The 20885-nt window shown below is 34.4% G+C and overlaps 1 protein-coding gene across 13 annotated transcripts in view; it reads right to left on the bottom strand.

Annotated features, from left to right (window-relative positions):
* Window positions 1-20885, bottom strand: part of ERBIN (erbb2 interacting protein) — a 107490-nt gene that overhangs the window by 36295 nt on the left and 50310 nt on the right. For all 13 annotated transcript variants that reach the window (XM_067730832.1, XM_067730836.1, XM_067730839.1 and 10 more), the window contains 7 exons: window positions 13778-13856; window positions 12212-12301; window positions 10080-10136; window positions 6113-6176; window positions 4063-4137; window positions 1649-1793; window positions 268-340 (listed from right to left, as the gene is read on the bottom strand). In XM_067730832.1, the coding sequence (XP_067586933.1) occupies window positions 268-340; window positions 1649-1793; window positions 4063-4137; window positions 6113-6176; window positions 10080-10136; window positions 12212-12301; window positions 13778-13856 (583 nt within the window). The remainder of the gene's footprint in view (window positions 1-267; window positions 341-1648; window positions 1794-4062; window positions 4138-6112; window positions 6177-10079; window positions 10137-12211; window positions 12302-13777; window positions 13857-20885) is intronic.

The following is a 20885-nucleotide window of genomic DNA, read 5'->3' as shown; positions in this document are numbered from 1 at the left end:
AAGATTTCCTGTATATCATTCAAAACTTAAGAACATATGACTATTTGAACTTGACTTTAACAAACGTAGAGAAAATCTACTTCCACTACAGTTCACCTATAAAAAAATCAGCCTGTCTTCATTATAAATAAACCCAACCTGCCACCAACTGCTTATTTAAATGTTTTTGGAATCTCCTTTAGGTGTTAACAATTATCTGAAAACAATATATGGCATGCTGAACCGAAAGAAAAATCTTCTAGTTCTATTAATACACAAAAATCTTACCCTCCTATAGAGTCTGGCAGATACATTAACTGATTTTCATCTATTTTAAGAGTTGTTACATTCTTCAATGAACCTATTGAGGGAAGAAATAATATACAATTTTCCATCTTGAACTAGAATCAAGTCAACCAACAGTCAATGTGAGCACATATTACATTTGACATGAATCATAAAGAACTTTTAAAAACCAACATATCTAAAAAAGATACCACCCCAACCCCACCAATTCTCTATTCCCTCACCCTGTATTTACAATTTTCACATACATACTACCTCTTAACAGTAGTGTGTATTTATCGATTTAACCCTCACTAAAATGTAAGCTTCATAAAAGTATGTACTTTTTGTCTCCCTTTGCTAACTGTGGTAGCCATGCTCCTTAAAACAATGCCGTGATGGCACAGTGAAGATACACAATACAAACTTATGGTATCAATGGATTAAAGAAGTGGTACTATGACCATAGTTTTCTTAAGTGTATAACAAACTATTTTACATATTGTACATATACTAAATACTAAAACAATAAAAACGGCGTTTAATTTAAAATTAAAAGTGTTGAATAAATTATGGTAGAGCTTGCAAAATGAAACCTGAGCTAAAACAGTTATGTAATTCAATTGAAAAATATGTTAAAATAATTCTGATTTTTATATTTAAACAACATGAAGATGCCAAGATTTAAGTTTTTGGTTCTTTAAGATAATTCAATTTCCTTGATGCATCATCAGACACACAATTACACAAACACAGTTGACCCTTGAACAACACAGGTTTAAAGTGCACGGATCCACTTACATGCAGATTTTTTTCAATAGTAAATACTACAGTACTACATGACCCACAGTTGGTTGAACACATGGATGCAGAACCATGGATAGGGAGGAAATGAATGCAGATACAAAGGTGCAACTATACATTATATGAGATTTTCCCACTGCGCAGAGGGTTGGCCCCCTAACCATCGTTGTTCAAGGGTTAACTGCATAGATTTTCGTAGGATTTTGCTTATCTGGCTGTCTTCTTGTGAGTCTAAAATGTAGTTAAGATTGAAAAAAGTTACTAGATAATGGCCACGATCAAGAGTTAAACCAAATTTGGGTAAATTAAACTCTTTTAAAGAATTTAAACTTTATTGCAGTGATAAAAATGACATTTCCTTAAAGTAAAGAAAAACAGTAATGTCAACGAAAGAGTAAACTGTATAACTGATCGCATCAGAAAAAAATTCAAATAAGATCTATGACTTCAGAGAACAGTAAAACTATCTCATAACAAATAAAATTTGATATATGGAAGGTCTGAATCAAACAATGGCATTAAGTTTCTCATATTTTATATTAGCAAACATTAATTACATGATTTAGAGAGCAATACAAACCAACAGTCTCAGGCAGTTGTTGAAGTGAATTGCTTGATAATAGGAGGTCTTGAAGGTTTTCACATGCTGAAATTCCTTCTTCAACCATTTCAATATTATTTTTAGAAACATCCAAATATGTGAGCTGTTTCAAGCTACCGATAAACTGTAAGTAAAAAAAAAAGGAAATCTAATGACTCCATCAACAGTAAGTGGTGAAAAGTTTAGATAATAAATCTAATGCCAAGTTATAATTTAAAATTAAGTATTTATATGAAAGGATTCATAATTTTTTTTAATGCTATTAGTAAAGTATTCAGTAATAAAGCTAAGAGCTCCTACTAATGTTAGCCCAGCAGAGTGACAACAGACATATACTTTTCTTTGGGAACTTAGCTGCCCATCATTTGAAAGGGGAAGAGCAAATATGGGGATTCGTATGGCTTTAGTTCTGAGAATGAACACAATGTCAGCTGCTAAGAAACTACATGGAAAATAGCTTACTTCAACAATTCCCTGGGCAAAATGAAATAAGATATAAAGTCAACTGCAACCGCTAGGAAGGACACACTCCATGGCATTAAAAGAGAGTGACAGTTGACCCTTAACAACACAGGTTTGAACTTCACAAATCTATTTACACATGGATGTTTTTCAACAGTAAATACTACAATACCATACTATTTGTGGTTGGTTCAATCTGTGGATGTAGAACCGCAGATCCAGAAGAGGAACCCCATAACAATGAAGGAATCTTGGATAGGGAGGGCTGACTATAAGTTATACACAGATTTTTTTTTTTTTTTTGCGGTACGCGGGCCTCTCACTGCCGTGGCCTCTCCCATTGCGGAGCACAGGCTCCGGACGCGCAGGCTCAGCGGCCATGGCGCACGGGCCCAGCCGCTCCGCGGCATGTGGGATCTTCCCAGACCGGGGCACGAACCCGTGTCCCCTGCATCGGCAGGCGGACCCTCAACCACTGCGCCACCAGGGAAGCCCTATACACAGATTTTTGACTGCACAGAGGGTCAGTGCCCCCAACCCCTGAGTTGTTCATGGGTCAACTGTGTTTTACAAAAATTATTACAGAAATTTTAAAATTTTAATCAAGAATGTGTTTGACAAACCCAATCAAAAAAAGGGCGGAAGATCTAAATGGACATTTCTCCAAAAAAGACATACAAATGACCAAAAAGCACATGAAAAGATGCTCAACATCACTAATTATTAGAGAAATGCAAATCAAAACTACAATTTTGATTGTACAAAGCCATTTCTACAAAACCAGTTTTGATTCTACAAAACCGGTCAGAATGGCCATCATCAAAAAATCTATAAACAATATATGCTGGAGAGGGTGTGGAGAAAAGGAAACCCTCCTACACTGTTGGTGGGAATGTAAATTGGTACAACCATTATGGAGAACAGTATGGCGGTTGCTTAAAAAACTAAATATAGAACTACCATATTTAGCTCTATAAATATGGTATAGATCCAGCAATCCCACTCCTGGGCATATATCCAGAGAAAACCATAATTCAAAAAGATACATGGGGATTTCCCTGGTGGCGCAGTGGTTAAGAACCCGCCTGCCAATGCAGGGGACATGGGTTTGAGCCCTGGTCCGGGAAGATCCCACATGCCGCACAGTAACTAAGCCCATGCGCCGCAACTACTGAGCCTGTGCTCTAGAGCCCACGTGCCACAAGTACTGGAGCCCGCGTGCCTAGAGCCTGTGCTCTGCAACAAGAGAAGTCACTGCAATGAGAAGCCCACACACCACAACAAAGAGTCGCCTCCACTTGCCACAGCTAGAGAAAGCATGCGTGCAGCAGCAAAGACCCAACGCAGCCAAATAAATAAATTTATAAAAAAAAAGATACGTGTACCCCAATGTTCACTGCAGCACTATTTACAATAGCCAAGACATGGAAGCAACCTAAATGTCCATCAACAGAGGAATGGATAAAGAAAATGTGGTACATATATACAATGGAATATTACTCAGCCATAAAAAAGAATGAAACAATGGCATTTGCAGCAACATGGATGGACCTAGAGATTGTCACACTCAGTGAACTAAGTCAGACAGAGAAAGACAAATATCATATAAGGACCTACTGATTAGCACCGGGAACTCTATTCAATGCTCTGTAATGACCTATATGGGAAAAGAATCTAAAAAAGAGTGGATATACATATAGGTCTAACTGACTCACTATACTATACACCTGAAACTAATACAACATTGTAAAAAAAAAAAAAAAAAGGAACGTGTTGACAATTTTAAAAAATGTAATTTGTTTCTATCTAACAGTATTGAGAATTAAGTAATCATTTTTAAACTAATTAAAACTTATTTGAAAATGTATAATTCATAAAAATGCAAAGGATAGACAGCAATAAGGAAAGTCTTTAAAATTTGATATACGTACCCCTGGAATAAAAGTCAGTCTATTACCATCCATCCAAAATTCTTTCAATCCACTTAGCTGCTCAAGTACTTCAGGCTATTTAGATTGGGGGGAGGGGGAAATATATTAATTTACTTGAATATATTTATTTGGCAAAAGAAGCTCCCCTGGGAATTTCTAATGATAAGTTTCACTTTAAAAAATGAGGGGAAAAAAAAGCAGAGCCAAGACTCAAGTCTTTCCACCACATTATAGCTATTACACAAATATTACTCAATAGATATTCCATAACAGATTACAGAAAACTCCTTTAAGCTTTTGATTACATAACAGGCTCAAGTATTTATACAATTAATAAATAAAACAAGACCCATTACTTTCAAGAATACAATAAAAAGATACTCTTAATCATTATCTGTAAAAAGATGTAGACTTTTAGGGACTCTTAAAAAAAAAAAAAAGATATTCTCTGATGACCTAGAGGGAGGAAAAAATAAGGTAATATATATCCTAAAAGTCCAATAATAAGCGAAAGGTAAGTAAACCAAGGCATAATCATATGATAAGTGTATTGTGTTATTTTCAGCTTCCTGCAATTACATGGTAGAATACTGTTCATAACATGACGTTGAGGACCAAAAAATTAAAAAGATGTAGTAGACTCTGGCATTCAGGCAAAATTTGCTCTTAGGTATTCACCCTTGGAGGCTCTTCTGAATGCATCATTTGAGGATATTTCTGTCATCCCACAAACCTGTGTCCAATCATTGACAGTATGATGGCATGGAGTGTCATCATATCTAATCACCATAATAACATGAGTAATACATAAAAGGCATGTCATTCAGATTTACTGTTAACATTAAGTATAGGTAAGAATTCTAGGTTTAAATTGTATTAAAAGAAATCTCTTTCTGTGCTTTACCTGTTACAATTCTAACAGTAATTTTTTTTTAAATGTGTAATGTTGGAAGATGGAAATGGTACAAAAATTAATGATTCTGTATGATGCTCTGATTCATAAAATAAACAATAATTTAGAATTTTCAAATAGTTAATATGGAAATAGATTAACACATATAAGACAAATATTGAGAAAATGTACAACAGTTAGATAATTTAGGAAGCAAAGAATATTCATTTTTTCACAAGGAGTAAAAACTTCTACAACACAGAGTAAAAGTCATCATATACCAGCTTCAATTAAAATATAATAAAGAATATAAAATAGCATATTTTAGAAAAAAACATGTGATACCCAAAACCACCATGCTCCTCCAGTGACTTCAGCTGAAAAGCTGTCTATTTAGTGAGCAAATGTACAATACAGTATCCAAAGGGCAATCATGCAGCTGGTGGTGCTGAGAAATTCTTGTTCTTAAGACTATCATTTGTAACTTAACAGCAATTTAAAAAAACAAGCTTGTAAACATAACGTAAAAATTTTAATGATGATGATATTGTTAATGAATTCCTCTTCAAAAGAATATCTAGCTTATTTTTCTGAGTTCTCTTGGAGCAATGACTGAAGACAAAAAACTGCTTACATACTTCTTTCCTTTTTGATTTAGCATCATACTCCTTTGCATACAAAGCAAAAACACGATCCTGAGGTCTCATTATCAACTCAAAAATAATAGTTGTTTCACTCAATGTTTTCCTTTTAGCTATTAAGTAAAATTATAGAGAAGTACTTTATCACTGAGTAAATTCCTAAGCAATACTCCCATGGAGTTATTTTTGACTCACAAGTACTTTTCCTGATGCATTCTAGTCTGATGAAACTTTTTCCCTTATAATCTTTCAAAGTTTCTACTTCCTGTGCCTAAAAACTTTTCAATACCTTTTCTATGGGTTTCTCATTAATTTTACATTTTTACCCTCACTCCTTTCAGATGTTATCTGTTTAATTTTCCCTGTTAAAAATTTTCATATCTTGTCTCCCTAAAATATGTGTGTATCTTTACCCAATTTTATACTTTACAAATGCAGAGAAATAAACACATTAATTTTCATATTTTGCTCTTGATCAAATGAAGACTTATGGATAGTGAGGTTGGTGAGAACTTACCACTTCTGTGAATTCATTACTTCCCAAATCCAGTCTTTCCAGCTGGGTCAGTCTATTCATGGTTCTATGCACAATGGATTAATAAAGAATTAAGTACACAAAAATATCAATTACATGGAATCTTTTAAAATTTATAGTGTAAAATATTCTTATGTATTATCTAATAACATACAAGCTTTCAAATGTTGATAAAATAAAAATTTTCTAAGAAAAAAAGTCATATTTAATTTCTAAATAAAATGAAATAAGTTATCAATTATTCTCTAATTTTGCCTTCTCATCAGGTTATTTCTATTCTTAAGAAGTAATTGCAGTAAATTTAAACCCCCAGTCCAGAATACGAGTAACTGATTTTCCATTTTTTCCACAAAATAAATTTTCAGATAGTATAAATTAACTAATGATTAGATTGTTTGGCAGCTTCATATGAAGTACCATTTTTCAAGACTGGTGATATATTTGTAAAACTTTAAGATAATTAACTGAAAATTAACATTCAAAATTCCAAGAACAGTAAATATTACATTGTTCCCCATATTTTCAAATTAAATTCAATACAAATCAAAATAAAGTTTTACATGAATCACAAATATAATTCGTAGACTGCATTTATTTTAAATTAAACTACAATATACCATTTTTAACTTCCAACTTAATACCAACATATCTCTGCAACTACAGAAACTTGAAGAATGTACAAACTGATTTCATGATGAAATAAACTAAGTTGTATTTTTATAGCTCCTTCAATGAAGGCACTTTTTAAACTAAACTGATTTCTAATTAATTCAAACACATATTATTTTTAGAAAAACCTATTATTTAATACGTTGAGGTGCTACCAGCTACCCAGATAAGGAACTACATTAATTTTTTTTTCTCATTTTTAATTTTTAAATTTTTTTTGGCAGTGCCGCATGGCTTGCAGGAGTTCCCCAACCAGGGATTGAACCTGGGCCACAGCAGTGAAAGCACTGAATCCTAACCACTAGACCACCAGGGAACTCCACAGGAACACATTAAATTTTTTTTAGGATATGGCAAAAGTATGGCAAAATACAATCATCATATTATCAATATATCAGTATGTTAATTAGGAAATTAACACCATTAAAAACCAACAGACTCCTTAAATTATGACACAAGAACACAGATTATTTTTATCTTCTCTTGAAATTCAACAAATTAGTAATAATAAGTAAAATAAAACTTGATTAAATTTATCTGGCTTTTTAGTGAAAAAAAATAAGAATACATATCATAATTGTAATGTAATTATGTTACTGACCTACCATTAGAGAAAGCTAATTTTCCCTAACCCTTCCATTTAAAATATGCCATTCTATCAACACTAATTTAATTCATCTCCCAACACCAATTTTTCTCAAAGCTGCTTTATTTAACTCTGATTTACTGAGTGCCTATTCTCAGGTTCTACGAGGTACTATAATTCTACCTCCCTTACTCACATCTGTCTTTGTCCTGAAAACCTGTAAATTAGTTCCAATTTGCTTTGTAACAAAGCAAAAAGGTGTTTCCAGGATCTTTCTCAAGAAGATTAGATACTAACTTCTATGTCCATAATACTATACCAGGTCGACGTTTGAGAAAGGTAAAGAGGGCTGTGAGGAGGGGGTAAGATTGAAAGACGAAAACATGGTCTTATTTTTCTTAATTCAGTATTCTTATAATGACAAGATAACAGAAAATTCACATGCAGCAATTAAACACTTTATATCAACAAGGGTAACTTATTTTTTAAAAAGGGTACAAAAAGAAAAGCAGTGCAAGGCTTCCCTGGTGGCACAGTGGTTGAGAGTCCGCCTGCTGATGCAGGGGACACGGGTTCGTACCCCGGTCCGGGAAGATCCCACATGCCGCGGAGCGGCTAGGCCCGTGAGCCATGGCCGCTGAGTCTGCGCGTCCGGAGCCTGTGCTCCGCAACGGGAGAGGCCACAACACTGAGAGGCCTGTGTACCGCAAAAAAAAAAAAAAAAAAAAGAAAAGCAGTGCACTAGAAAATTCAATTACAAACAATATCGTTAGAAATTTAAGTTTTAAAACTGATTTAGGAAAATGTGAATGACACAGATATGTAATAAAAAAGAGGAAATACATTGTTAAATTCTAAAAGCATCTCCATCACAACTTGCTGTAGCTAACACTGGCAACTCTGGTCCTACTCATACACCTGAAAAATCTAAGACACAAAATTTCACCTTTTCATTTCATTTTTACATCTATTCATTTAAGATCCAGCTTCCTACTTCACGGAGAAAGTAAAAACAATATCCCTCAAATTTCATCCTGTTTGTCTCTAAAATTCCTTTGTATTTAACTCATTTTTACCTTCTCTTCTGTCTCAGAGGAAAAATATACATTCTTTGTGTTCTTTGTACTGTGCTCTCCAGTATTAAGACGGTATTAAATTTCATTTAACTGCGTATTTAAAACAGCTTTCCCACTGTTCTAATCTTGGATCATAAAAAGGTCCACTCATATAACCTGAATGCACATGACTTTCCTAACACGTAAAACTGTGGCCTCTTTACAGTTTGTGAGGCCTCAAATATTTTAATCATGTCTTAAAAAGAAAGCAGTAAAGAATTATATTTGCAAATACACTGAGAGAGCCCAATCTGAAGTTAAATAAAGACTTAAAATAGAAGGAGTTAAAATAAGTGAATTACCTATGATATCAGAGACACCATATTAATTGTAGGCTTAGATGTTTCAGTAAACAATTTACACCTTGTTTATTCAAATCTCTTAGCAGTCAAGTTCTGAGCTAAGGAGTCATCAATGCCAATACCAAATCTGTAAAAATTTAAACCTTTTTGAATTTCAATATGGATAATTCCCACTTTATACTCACAACCATTACCATAAATTCTAAGCAACCAGTCTTTTGGGAATCAAAACCAGATATGCTCCTTGCCCTCAAAGCCTTACATTCATGGGGGGTGGGGGTGGGGGTGGGGAGGAGGAAGGACCAAGTACATGTGCCAGTGGGAATATGCTGGCCAGGTAAGATAAGAGTAAAATGTATTTTAAAAATTAGGCTAATGCAGTAAATGTCATAACAGATATAAGTAAGATGCTACAGAAGTTGAGTAAACAGAACAACTAACTCCTGGAGAACTGAAGATGCTTCTATCAAGAGGTGACAACTCTTGACAAATAAACTACAACAGGAGTCTGAGAAGTTTTCTGTAAGGGTCAGATATTTTAGGCTTTGCATAAAGTCTCTGTCACAACTACTTGACTCTACCACTGTAGAGCAAAAGCAGCCACAGACAATATGTAAATGAATGAATGTGGTTCTGGTGAAACTATTTACAAAAAGTAGTCTCTGGGACAGATTTAACCAGTCTGTAGTTTGCCATTACTTAAACTGTAAAAATGGACCAGTGAATCAGGGTGTTTTAAGACGTTTCTTCAATAAATGGACATAGACCAGTGCATTTTGAGTTTGTATATCTGTTTTAGTTTTATCTTATTTGCTCTTGGACTGCCATCTCCTCTTGATGTTAGCTTACCAGTAGGGGGCCCTCCATCCCATTTCCAATTTACAACAGACTAAAACCAAACAAGTTCTGAAAACTTAAAAAGAGTTACCAGACTTTACATGAAGACCTTATGAGTCTCTCTAATGAGTACTATGTAAGAGCTCTAGTATAGAAACGGGGATCTTAATTTGGGACTCAGGTGGGCTTTACATACTTATTATTCTGACTTTTGTCACACAAGACTGAGTTCCAGAGAGCTATGAAATCACTACTAAATACCAACAGATATACAGATTTTTATATTGAACACCACTAATTAATATACAAAGACCACAAATGTCAGTCTTTTAAAATAATTTGCACTCACATGCTAGATATTAATAAGTTAATATTTCTCTAAGGATTTAAGAATTTAAAATTCTAAACTAAATTTCACAAAGGATAGCATGTTTACTTACTTTGGCAACATTTTCAACTGGTTTTCTCTAAGTTCTAATATCTGAAGTTTAGTTAATCTGCAAAACAAATAAAATAAATCAAGCATGTATAACAAAGATAAAGAATTTAACAAATTAATGCAATCCTCTAAAATTTTAAAGCAACCAATATTTATTGTGTAATTACAACGTGCAGAATATTGTATTAAAAATTACACAGAAATATAAAGGAAGAAAAGACTATTTTTGCTCCTCAGAATTAATGGTGGGGGGGATAAACACTTCTTGACATATCCAAAGCACAAAATAACTGCCCCAATATCCATCCTAACGAATTTCATGCATTTTTCTGAAAAAACCTCCCCAGATTATTAGTCATTAGTAGATTAGAGAACAATAATTTAACTCTAGGGTTGAGCTCTGAGAGAGAAAAATAAAGAAACACAAGGGGACATGGAAAAGGAGAAAATCCTCTGGCACTTCAGTGACGCACATTCCAATAAAATTAGAGGATAAATGAGCAGATGAACTGGTCCAGAGGTGCTCACTAATGCTACAACAGCAATCATATTACAACATACAACGTATGAAGTCAGCAGGCTGTATACTTTAAACTTACACAGTGTTACATGTCAAATACATTTCAATTTTAAAAAGTGATCCAGATACAGAAATCTGACAAGTACACGACATGCATATATGTATACACATACATACACATTTGTGTATATACATATATGTGTGTACATACATACATACATATGTGTATGTATGTAAATATATAAAGCACTATAATGTGGTTCCCATAGGACAGAATTCTTTTTTCTTTTTTGAAATACAATTGACAAACAACATTGTTAGTTTCAGGTGTACAACATAATGATTCGATATTTGTATGTACAGTTGACCCTTGAACAACATAGGCATCAGAAGTCCAATGGGACAGAGTAACCGCTTGAGCTAAAGCCAGCCCATAGCTGACCCTTGAAGAACATGGGTTTGAACTGTGCGAATCCACTTATACACAGATTTTTTTCAACAGTAAATACTATGGTACCACACGATCTGTGGTTGGTTCAATCTGTGGATTTGGAACCTTGGATACTAAGGAACTACAGATATGGAGGGCCAACTATAAGTTATATGTGGATTTTTGACTGTGTGGAAGATCAGCACCCCTAATCCATGCATTGTTCCAGGGTCAACTGTATTGTGAAATGGTCACCACAAAAAGTCTAGTTAACATCTGTCACTATACACAGTTACAAAATTTTTTTTTTCTTGAGATGAGAACTTTTAAGATCTATTCTCTTAGAAACTTTCAAATACCACACAATACAATATGGTTAACTACAGTCACCATGCTATACATTACATCCCCATGATTTATTTATTTTATAACTGGAAGTTTGTACCTTTTGACCACCTTCACCCATTTTGCCCACCCCCGCCCCCTCACCTCTGGCAACCACCAATCTTTTCTCTGGTATCTATGAGCTTGGGGTTTTGGTGGTTTTTTTTAAGATTTCACATACAAGTGAGATCATATGGTATTTGTCTTCAAGACAAAAAGATGACTACCATATTAACATGTATTTGGATAGCATTTTCTCTAGCAATTAATCTAAACACAATAATAATTTGATACCTATTGTTCACTTACTGATTCATTTTTCCACTAGAAAAATTACTCAGGGACTACAGTATGACAAGAATCGGTCTAAGTTCAAGCAGGGAGCAATGGGGTGGACCCCAGAAACACATTTTTCTTTTCTCCAGAACTTTGATTCCAGTGAAGACAGATAAACCAATAATTAGATCATTTTAAAAAATGTGTAAGTGCTAAGTGCATTCTATCTCAAATATGCAAAAATTATCCCGATTTAAATAAACTCCCTATTTTTACATACTTTAAAACCAAGTGTTAAATTACATTTTTCTTTTAAATTTTCACTGCTTATTTCTACTTGGGAAAATAAATTCCAAGACAAAATAACAAGTTCTAAAGAAACTATAAAAACTACAATGCTTGGAAATAATTACAAAAGAAGAGCCTATGAAACTGTAATTAATAGTATTACTAAAGCAACCTGTAGTTTTGTAAACTTTACAAGAGCTAACAAGAGAAGGTTTTAGAAGAAACTGTAACTTACCTGCCAAAATTAGCTGGCAAGAACTCAAGGAAAGCGTCATTCAGATATAACTGGGTTAGGTTTAACAGCTGAGAAAATCCATCAGGAAGCCTATGTAAAATAAACCAGAATTTAAATTTAATTCATATACAGAATTTTAGTTTCTTATTAAAATCTGTCTAAAAAACTGTCTAACCAACACATGTTCTTAACAGATAACAGTCACCTCTTCACTTTTATGAGTGATCCTCAAATTGACATTTGCTTTTTATAATAACTTACCTGTTTCAATGTTTACACCTTCATCATTTTTTAAAAGGAAGTGAGGCAATATTTGTCTCAATAAGATAAAATCTGCACATAACAGTCAACTATGAATGAGCCACAACACACAGAAATGTATTCAGGCCATGACTATGATATATCAGCAGACACTCTTGAAATTCACCTTATCTAACACCAATCCAAAGGACTAGACAAAGAATTCTAAACTTTGACAGTATTGACTTTTGGGGCTGGATAATTCTGTGTTGTCAGGAGGCTGTCTTCTGCATTGTAGAATGTTTAACAGCAACCCTAGCCTCTGACCCACTAGAAGCCAGCAGCACTGTCCACCACCACAAGTTGTGAAAACCAAAAAATGTCTCTAGAATTTACCAAATAGCCATAAGAGCAAAACAGTCCCTATTTGAGAAACACTGGTTTAGATTATTTTCAATTTCAATATTTGGTCCCTAAAAAATCAAAGAAAGATTGTATAATTTTATAATGACCAAATGGAAAGAAATAACATTAAAAGCTGAATGACATTTAAGATCATATAAGAGCCTGTAAGTAGCTTTACTTTTATTTCCTCTGGCTTACAAAAGAAATTACAAATCTAGAACTTGATGCTACAGCAAAATTTTCAGATGAAGGTAAAACATCATCTTTACATGTTTGTCCTTTACATGTTTGCCTATGTTTGGAAAAACTCGTTAAATACAATACTGTAATATGTGAAAGCTGGTTTCAACTTTCAACTTAGCTATACTAAGCTATGCTTCACACTATTCACCTTTTGCTTCATCATTCCATTTTTGCAAAATTTAACAGCTTTGGTGCTAAGAAAGCATTCTGCTTAAAGCCATTACCATCATAAAAGAATATATGTGACCTCTGGTATATAGTACAACCAATCACATGGCTTTTCCCTTTTTTTGTTGTTTTTACCTTTTTGACCCTTCGGTTTCTTTCTTTTCAAAAGTTTGAGTGTGCCACATACATTGGATTTGCAGGTGAAGACATTTTTATATTGTTCAAGTAACATTGAGCTAGGAGACCTGGATTCTAGTCTCATTTCTGACATTCACTATCTGTGAGACTTGGGGAAAAGCACTTGCCTTATCTGTATGGACGTCAAATTTACCTCTGTAATATATGGAGTTAGAAAGAGTAATTAAAAGGCTCCTTTTTAATCTAACTAAAATTTTGTGCAGATTTCAGATTGGTATTAACTGTTCATTAAAATGTAGAAAGTAATATTCTACTATATCATACTTGCTTTATTCACAAAGGTAACTTTTAAGTCAACAGAGAAGAACTCACTTGGAAATAGGATTTACACTGGCCTCCACAATTGTCAAAACTTTACAATTTTTTATATTTTCTGGAAACTCCTGTATTCCTAGAAAATGAACAAATAATCAATGATCAAGTGAAAAGAATCTATTACAAAGGAAAAAATCATAATAATATTAATAATTAATGTACACTTTTCAGATTCAAAATTTACCAACTGAGCAGATTCTTGATAAATTGACAACACCAACGTCAAACGAACAGAACCATCTGCACAACAATTTCTCTTCGCTCTTTTGCCTCTTTATGACTACTGCTAATTATCTTGTTTAGTTCTGCCTTCCTTTCCTTCTCCCAGCTCTTCTGAAAATCAGTGCCTTCTCTATGTGGTATTAAGGACACAAAATTCAAAACAATTAAGCATTCTTTGTTTTTTCACATAAAAAGATGCATTAATTTTTAAAAATTTTTTATTGGAGTATAGTTGATTTACATGTTGTGTCAGTTTCTGCTGTACAGTAAAATAAGTCAGTTATACATATACATATATCTACTCTTTTTTAGATTCTTTTCCCATATAGGTCATTACAGAGTATTAAGAAGAGTTCCCTGTGCTATACAGTAGGTTCTTATTGGTTATCTATTTTTTATATAGTAGTGTGTATAAAAGAGGCATTACTTCTTAATTGCTGGGCTCCAGATTGAGCTGGTCCCTAATACATACAGGACAACAAAGCTGAAAGCAAAGCTGAAGATAGAAGAGGTAGAAAATATGTATCAGATATGCCAGTGGATATGCCTGACGCAGTTGTACACCAATACTTCTGTAAAATACAACACAAATGTGACAAGTCAAATTATGGTAGAAGTTTCTTAGCACTTAATCTTATCTCTTCAACTTATCTTAGCAAAAATATAGCAACAATAATTTGTGAACTAGCAATAATCCATAGAGAAACTTTAAGTAGTACTGTTCTAATCTAGACTAGGAGTGCGAATTAGTAACTTTTAAAAATATTCAAAAAATTCTGTGTTATAAGACTCATTCCTCCACTAACATAACATGTATATCAAAGGGGCTGACACTAAAGGATCATTTAAGGCTCTTTCAACTTCATTGATGTATGATTCTAAGCAAGTTTACTACAGTGCCCAAGTACAGAATTTCAGATCATGAAAAATGAATGATACAAAATCATCAACTGGCAAATATTACAGTAATAACTGATCAGTCAAAACTCATCAATGGATGCTAAAATTAGTGGGTTAAAGAATGAAGAAAAACAGTATACATTTATATAGTCTCAAAGTTTCTCTCCCCAAAATACTTATTAATTTTAAGAGGGGGAAAAAGTGAAGAAATCTCATACGCACCACTTAAACTGTTTCAAAGTTAGCATGAGCAGTTAACAGCATCATCACGGGGCAACTAATCTTAAGACACACACTGACAAGGGGTGCAGCATCTACTGTCGTGTTCCTGCCCCAAACACCCAACCTGAATTGAATCATAAGCAAACATCAAACAAATCCAAATTAAGGGAAATCCTATACACCTGGCCAGTAATCTTCAAAACTCTCCGCGTCTAAAAAGATAAAGACAAAGAAAAACTGAACAACTACCCAGGTAAGAGGAGATCAAAGAGAACTGACCGTGGTAAATATCCAAATCTACTTCACACACACACACACACACACACACACACACACACACACACACACACACACACGCGAAAAATCTGAGTAAGACTGGGGGGCTGTATTAATGTCAATATTATACTGTTCTATAATAACTGCAAACATTACCATTGGGGGAAACTAGGTGACAAATACAAGAGTACCACTCTGTAATGTTTCTTAAAACTGCATGTGAATCTACAATTATCTCAATAAAAATTTCAATTTAAAAAATCTGGGCTTAATGATCCTTAAGGAAAGGTTTTATCATTGTTGTTTTATTAAAATTCAATTTCCCTAACAGTTTCAAGATGATTCTTTTTTTTTTTTTTCAATTTTAGTTTAAGGAAATTTTGCTGGAACTTACAGAGTTCATGTAAAGCTTCAAATCAGAAAATGTTAACATTGATGGATATCTAATGATATTAAGGAATTACTGTCAGCTGGTTCTCTTTTTTAAGTGAGATAATAGAGAGTTTCATCTTAACATATTTATACATGAAAGAGGTTGTCTTATTTGCCTTAAAACAATCAGAGGTGGCAAAATAGGAGGTATAAATGAAACTATAACATACTGATAAATTTTGAAGCTGGTTGGTAGGCACATCAGGTTTATTGTATTATTCTCTCTACTTAGATAACAAGATTAACAAAAAAAGGACTTTAAAACAGCTATTGTACTTAAAGGAAAAAAATGAACAAAATGGAGAGGAAAAGATTAAATGTAAGAAATAGAAACTTTACAAATGATAAATACAATATGTGAATGAAAAATCCAAAGGACAGGATTAAAAGATTAGTCACTGTAGGAGAACATGTCAGAGAGACAGGAAGACATGGCAACAGAAAACAGCCATTCTGAAACATAGAGGGGAAAAAAATATATGAAAACCCAGGGATACATGGGACAATGTAAAGCAGATTAACATATATTTACCTATCTTTAGAAGTTTGCTTATCAGGCACCACTAAGAGTACATGCTCTGTGAGGGGAGAATCTTTGCCTCTCTTGTTCACTACTGGAATAGGACATGGCACATAGTTATCAGTATCACTAGATAACGTCCAAATTCTTTTCCAGGGTGGTAATATCAATTTTCATACTACAGTACCTATTTATATTCTTGTTGACATTTGATAATGTCTTTACTTTTTGCTAGTATAAGGGGTTGAACCTCACCAGAAATAATAGAAATATTAATTAAAACTAGATATTTTCCTGATATTTCCTAGAGATGCTGAACACATTTTCACGTGTTTAATGATCTATTTAAATTGAAGTACAGCTGATTCACAACATTACGCAAGTTTTAGGTGTACAGTATAGTGATTCCATATTTTTTTACAGATTATACTCCATTAAAATTATTACAAGGCAATGGTTATAATTCCCTGTGCTGTACAATGTATCTTTTTTTTTTTTTTGCAGTACGCGGGCCTCTCACCACTGTGGCCTCTCCCGCTGCGGAGCACAGGCTCTGAACACGCAGGCTCAGCGGCCATGGCTCACGGGCCCAGCCGCTCCGCGGCATGTGAGATCTTCCCGGACCGGGGCACGAACCCGTGTCCCCTGCCTCGGCAGGCGGACTCTCAACCACTGCGCCACCAGGGAAGCCCTACAATATATCTTTGATGCTTATCTATTTTATACATAGTAGATCATATTTCCTAATCTCATGCCCCTATCTAGTCCCTCTCCCCTTCCTGGAGGAATCAAGCTCCCTGACTTCACACCATACTACAAAGCTACAGTAATCAAAACAGTATGGTACTGGCACAAAAACAGAAATATAGATCAAAGGAACAGGGGAGAAAGCCCAGAAATAAACCCACACACCTGTGATCAATCAATCTACAACAAAAGAGGCAAGAATATACAATGGAGAAAAGACAGTCTCTTCAATAAGTGGTGCTGGGAAAACTAGACAGCTACATGTAAAAGAATAAAATTAGAACATTCTCTAACACCATACACAAAAACAAAATCCAAATGAATTAAAGACCTAAATGTAAGACCAGATGGTATAACAATCCTAGAGGAAGACTTAGGCAGAAGACTCTTTGACATAAATCACAGTAATATCTTTTTGAAACCATCTCCTAGAGTAATGGAACTAAAACCAAAAATGAACAAATGGGACCTAATTAAACTTAAAAAGCTTTTGCACAGCAAAGGAAACCATAAACAAAACAAAAAAGACAACCCACAGAATGGGAGAAAATATTTGCAAACAATACGACCGACGTGGGATTAATCTCCAAAATATATAAACAGCTCATACAGCTCAATATTAAAAAAACAACAAACAATCCAATCAAAAAATGGGCAGAAGATTTAAACAGACATTTCTCCAAAGAAGACATACAGATGGCCAAAAGGCACATGAAAAGACTCAACATCGCTAATTATTAGAAAAATGCAAATCAAAACTACAATGAGGTATCACCTCACATGGGTCAGAATGGCCATCATGAAAAAGTCTACATAAAAATGCTGGAGAGGGTGTGGAGAAAAAGGAACCCTACTCCACTGTTGGTGGGAATGTAAATTGGTACAGCTACTATGGAGAGCAGCACAGAGGTTCCTTAAAAAACTAAAAATGGAGCTACCATATGATCCTGCAATCCCACTCCTGGGCATATATCCAGAGAAAACTATAATTCAAAAGGATACATGCACCCCAGTGTTCACTGCAGCACTATTTGCAATAGCCAAGACATGGAAGCAACCTAAATGTCCATCGACAGAGGAATGGATAACAATGTGGTATATATATACAATAGAATATTACTCAGCCATAGAAAAGAATGAAATAAGGCCATTTGCAGCAACATGGATGGACCTAGAGATTATCATACTAAATGAAGACAGATAGAAAGAGACAAATATATGATATCGCTTATATGTGGAATCTTTAAGAAAAAGAAAAAAGATACAAATGAACTTATATACAAAACAGAAATAGTTTTGTAAAGCTACAAGGGAAAAAATCTGAAAAAGAATATGTATACACACACACACACACACTTACACATAAACACATACACAAATGTATATGCATAACTGAATCACTTTGCTGTACAACTGAAACTAACACAACACTGTAAATCAACTATACTTGAACTTAAAAAATCTTTTAAAAAAGGGACTTCCCTGGTGGTCCAGTGGTTAAGACTCTGCGCTTCCACCGCAGGGGGCATGGGTTTGATCCCTGGTCAGAGAACTAAGATTGAGCTAAGATCCTGCATGCCGCATGTCACAGAAAACAAAAAACAAAAAACAAAAAACTCTAGCTCCATCCACATTGCTGCAAATGTCAGAATGTCATTCCTTTTTACGGCTGATTAATATTTCATCATGCACACACACACACACACACACACACACACACGTATAAAACATGTCTTCTCTATCCATCTGCTGATAGACGCTCGCATTGCTTCCTACTGATCATTTTTATTTCTTCTTCTTTGAATTCTCTGTTCACTGCACATTTTTTATTGGATTTTTTAAATTACTGATTGTAAGCATTCTTTAGAAATACTAGTATATCAAATGTTTTCTCACAGTCTGTCATGAATTTTTACTTTATATTTTGTCATGTAGAAATTTCATTCCTTTACTGCTGTGCTTTTAATATTTGAATAAGACATCTTTTCTACTCCAAAGTCGTAAAAATAGTTTTCTACATTTTCTAATAATAGTAATTTTTGTTTTTCATATTACTTAATCTGCAATTTATTTTAGTATATACTGTGAAGTAAGGCTCTCTTTGTTTTTACTATTTCCCATATAAAAACACTGTGCCAACACTTATGAAATATGTTTTCCTTATTCCACTGATTTGTAGAGGCATTTCTGTGTGTCATATTCCATTTGTAGAGGAATTTTTGTGTGTCATATTCCATGGTTATGCTTCTGGACAGTCTTTTCTGTTACCCTCTTCTACTGATCTATTCCATAGTTTTATGTCTTCCTGTTTAGATCATACTGCACTTTTTTTTTTTTTTTGCGGTACACGGGCCTCTCACTGTTGTGGTCTCTCCCATTGTGGAGCACAGGTTCCAGACGCGCAGGCTCAGCGGCCATGGCTCACGGGCCCAGCCGCTCCGCGGCATGTGGGATCTTCCCGGACCGGGGCACGAACCCGTGTCCCCTGCATCGGCAGGCGGACTCTCAACCACTGCACCACCAGGGAAGCCCATACTGCACATTTTCTGTTAAGTTTATTTCTAGGTATACGTGATAGATGGATTACATTAATGACCACTCACTACTCCCTATTACCACTCTCTGAATGTGATGTACCAGCTCCTCCCAACAAAATGCGAAGTATAATTTCCCTAATCCTGATTCTGGGCTCAGCCATCTGTTTTGGTTTGGCCACTAAACTGTTAACACAATTGATGAAATCAAGGGTTTAAAAAAGCCCTGCCTAATTTCCACTAGATCTCAGGTTCCCCTAACTGTCCTATGAGGACATGCCTGGGATGCCTGGGCTAGCCTGAGACAGGATGAGATCTACAGCAGAGCTACTCCTGTCATCCCAGCAGAGAATTTCCAACATTTTAATTTAGACAGTCTTTATCTATTTCTGTTATTAAAGTTTTATTACCCTTATAAGTTGAGTCAAGTACTTTCCTCCCTTTCTAATCTCTAGAATAGATTTTATAAATTAAGGATTATCCCATTCCATGAAGGTTTGGTCCAACTTTTCCCTAAAATTAGGTCTAACAGTTTTTCTGACCACTAATTTGATTTAGTATTTTCAGTTTTCTATTTCTTCTTAAGTTGATTTTGGAAATTTTTCATTTCATGTAAGTTTTAAACTTCAGTGGCTTTATAGCATTCATTTTCTTTTGAGTGACAAGTCAGTTTTAAATAAAATTATGGTAATAGGAATGTGAGAGATGTTGCTTTTTGGAGGGAATGAGGGATAAGAATTTTCTTAATGCTGAAATAAAAACTTGACAACCCTGTTACAAGTCCCCAAAATGGAACAACTGATCTACAAAGCATTCCTTTACCTGCACATTTAATACTTCAAATATATATTTTAGGGCATTTATACAATGAATTACTTAATAGTATCTGTATGCTTCTTATATTACTGCTAATAGGTCTTATTTAGGCTGACTCAATTCTCTATTCTAAACACATGTAACTACTTAGTATACTGTACTTTTGTACAACTCGTTAAATTTGACTTACCCACTAATAATAACATTGATTTTTTTACACTAATTTTTCTTCTTTCTTTTCTCTCATTTATTTACACACAAAATATTTAGTGTTACTGAATCCTATAAATTTAGGAGTTAAATTCTTATCAGTTCTTCAACTAACAAATAATTTGCCTCAAGTGATAATTCTACTGAGGATACATTAAAATAACTCTCCTAGGTGGCAGGCCCTAAGGAATATCTGGTAGCAGCACGGCGCCCATGGTAGATGTGG

This window comes from Pseudorca crassidens, chromosome 3 (genome assembly GCF_039906515.1).
Source record: "Pseudorca crassidens isolate mPseCra1 chromosome 3, mPseCra1.hap1, whole genome shotgun sequence".
Taxonomy (NCBI): domain Eukaryota; kingdom Metazoa; phylum Chordata; class Mammalia; order Artiodactyla; family Delphinidae; genus Pseudorca; species Pseudorca crassidens.
Note: the sequence above shows the minus strand (reverse complement) of the source record. Positions and strands in the feature narration are given on the sequence as shown.